General features: G+C 47.8%; 1 protein-coding gene across 1 annotated transcript in view; it reads right to left on the reverse strand.

Moving 5' to 3' along the window:
• The window catches only part of LOC306929291 (inositol 1,4,5-trisphosphate-gated calcium channel ITPR1-like), a 136,614-nt gene that overhangs the window by 46,255 nt on the left and 87,859 nt on the right, over nucleotides 1-2,500 (reverse strand). The window contains exon 41 of the mRNA XM_079509733.1: nucleotides 1,663-1,731. Coding sequence (XP_079365859.1) covers nucleotides 1,663-1,731 — 69 coding nt within the window. The remainder of the gene's footprint in view (nucleotides 1-1,662; nucleotides 1,732-2,500) is intronic.

Raw genomic sequence — 2,500 nt, forward strand, 5'->3', positions numbered from 1 at the left:
GCATAAAGTGAGAAGAATTCAATAAATATAAGCGTTCCTGCTAATTTATGCATTCAGCGTGGGAAGCCATTCAACACCTCTTTTTACCGTCGGAAATATTTTACCAATGGATTCATCTCTCTCTTAGTGGAGATTAAAGGTCTATTACTCCAGTTTTAGGTCATAATAAGTTGACCACCAAAACAGTGGTTAGTAAAAACAGAGATGTGTTTGGGTGAGTCTCTCATCACCGCGGCTCAGTGACGTCATGTTGTAGTTTTAGTAAAAATAGAGAGATGTGTTGGGGTGAGTCTCTCATCACCGCGGCTCAGTGACGTCATGTTGTAGTTTTAAAACAGAGAGACGTGTTTGGGTGAGCAGTGAGTCGCTTACCACTCAGTGACGTCATGTTGTAGTTTTAGTAAAAACAGAGAGATGTGTCTGGGTGAGCGGTGAGCCTCTCATCACCACGGCTCAGTGACGTCATGTTGTAGTTTTAGTAAAAACAGAGAGATGTGTCTGGGTGAGCGGTGAGCCTCTCATCACCACGGCTCAGTGACGTCATGTTGTAGTTTTAGTAAAAACAGGGAGATGTTTCTGGGTGAGCGGTGAGTCCCTCATCACCACGGCTCAGTGACGTCATGTTGTAGTTTTAGTAAAAACAGGGAGATGTGTCTGGGTGAGCGGTGAGTCCCTCATCACCACGGCTCAGTGACGTCATGTTGTAGTTTTAGTAAAAACAGGAAGATGTGTCTGGGTGAGCGGTGAGTCCCTCATCACCACGGCTCAGTGACGTCATGTTGTAGTTTTAGTAAAAACAGGGAGATGTGTCTGGGTGAGCGGTGAGCCTCTCATCACCGCGGCTTAGTGACGTCATGTTGTAGTTTTAGTAAATACAGGGAGATGTGTCTGGGTGAGCGGTGAGTCCCTCATCACCACGGCTCAGTGACATCATGTTGTAGTTTTAGTAAAAACAGGGAGATGTGTCTGGGTGAGCGGTGAGTCCCTCATCACCACAGCTCAGTGACATCATGTTGTAGTTTTAGTAAAAACAGGGAGATGTGTCTGGGTGAGCGGTGAGTCCCTCATCACCACGGCTCAGTGACGTCATGTTGTAGTTTTAGTAAAAACAGGGAGATGTGTCTGGGTGAGCGGTGAGTCCCTCATCACCACAGCTCAGTGACGACGGCTCATAAAGGAGCAGATCACCCAAAATAAAAAATTACCTGTTTTCTATCAATCACACACCCCATGAAGCCTAGAATTCAGGTAGATTTTGTAGTTGTATTCCTTTTTTTTTTAATATATATCATTTTTATCCCACGATTTTTGTAACCCATTTTTCACCCCTGTGTCAATGATCTATTGTGATCCTGGGCTCTACACACCCTCCGCCAACCTGGGGAGAGCAACGGACTTGAACTCATGCTTCCTTCATGCATGAGTGTCCAGGTTGCTGGTCTAGACTCTAGATGGAGCGAGATGTGTGGCTCAATCTTTAGTAGGCATGCAACGATTCACTCAATTCACACCATATACGACTCCACAGACAGACAGACAGACAGACAGACAGACAGACAGACAGACAGACAGACAGACAGACAGACAGACAGACAGACAGACAGACAGACAGACAGACAGACAGACAGACAGACAGACAGACAGACAGACAGACAGACAGACAGCGGTGATGTGAGTACGCACCCTTTTCTCGTCGAGCAGTGTCTTTTCAGGCTGGTTCAGATCCAGTTGCTTGGGGTTGCAGTGAGGTGAGGTCAGTTAGTCAGTTACAGCCACAGGTCCACAGAAACAAACACACAGTCAGTGTTAGTAGTGTTGTCGTGCAGCACACACACACACACACACACACACACACACACACACACACACACACACACACACACACACACACACACACACACACACACACACACACACACACACACACACACACACACACACACACACACACACACACACACACACACACACACACACACACACACACAGAGAGAGAGAGAGAATCCACTATCATAGAACATGCAATGCAGAGGCATAGGGTCATGCTGGGGATGTTAACCAAGGTGACACAGTCCGAGTCATCAGAATGAGAGAGGCGATGAGAGGGGTGTACACAGAGGACAGACTAGTATGCACCCACTGGTGTAGAGAGGACAGACGCACCCACTGGTGTACAGAGGACAGACGCACCCACTGGTGTAGAGAGGACAGACGCACCCACTGGTGTAGAGAGGACATACTATGCACCCACTGGTGTACAGAGGACAGACTATGCACCCACTGGTGTACAGAGGACAGACTAGTATGCACCCACTGGTGTACAGAGGACAGACTAGTATGCACCCACTGGTGTACAGAGGACAGACTATGCACCCACTGGTGTAGAGAGGACAGACTAGTATGCACCCACTGGTGTACAGAGGACAGACTAGTATGCACCCACTGGTGTACAGAGGACAGACTATCCACCCACTGGTGTAGAGAGGACAGACTATCCACC

This window comes from Electrona antarctica (genome assembly GCF_951216825.1).
Source record: "Electrona antarctica genome assembly, chromosome: 9".
Lineage (NCBI taxonomy): Eukaryota > Metazoa > Chordata > Actinopteri > Myctophiformes > Myctophidae > Electrona > Electrona antarctica.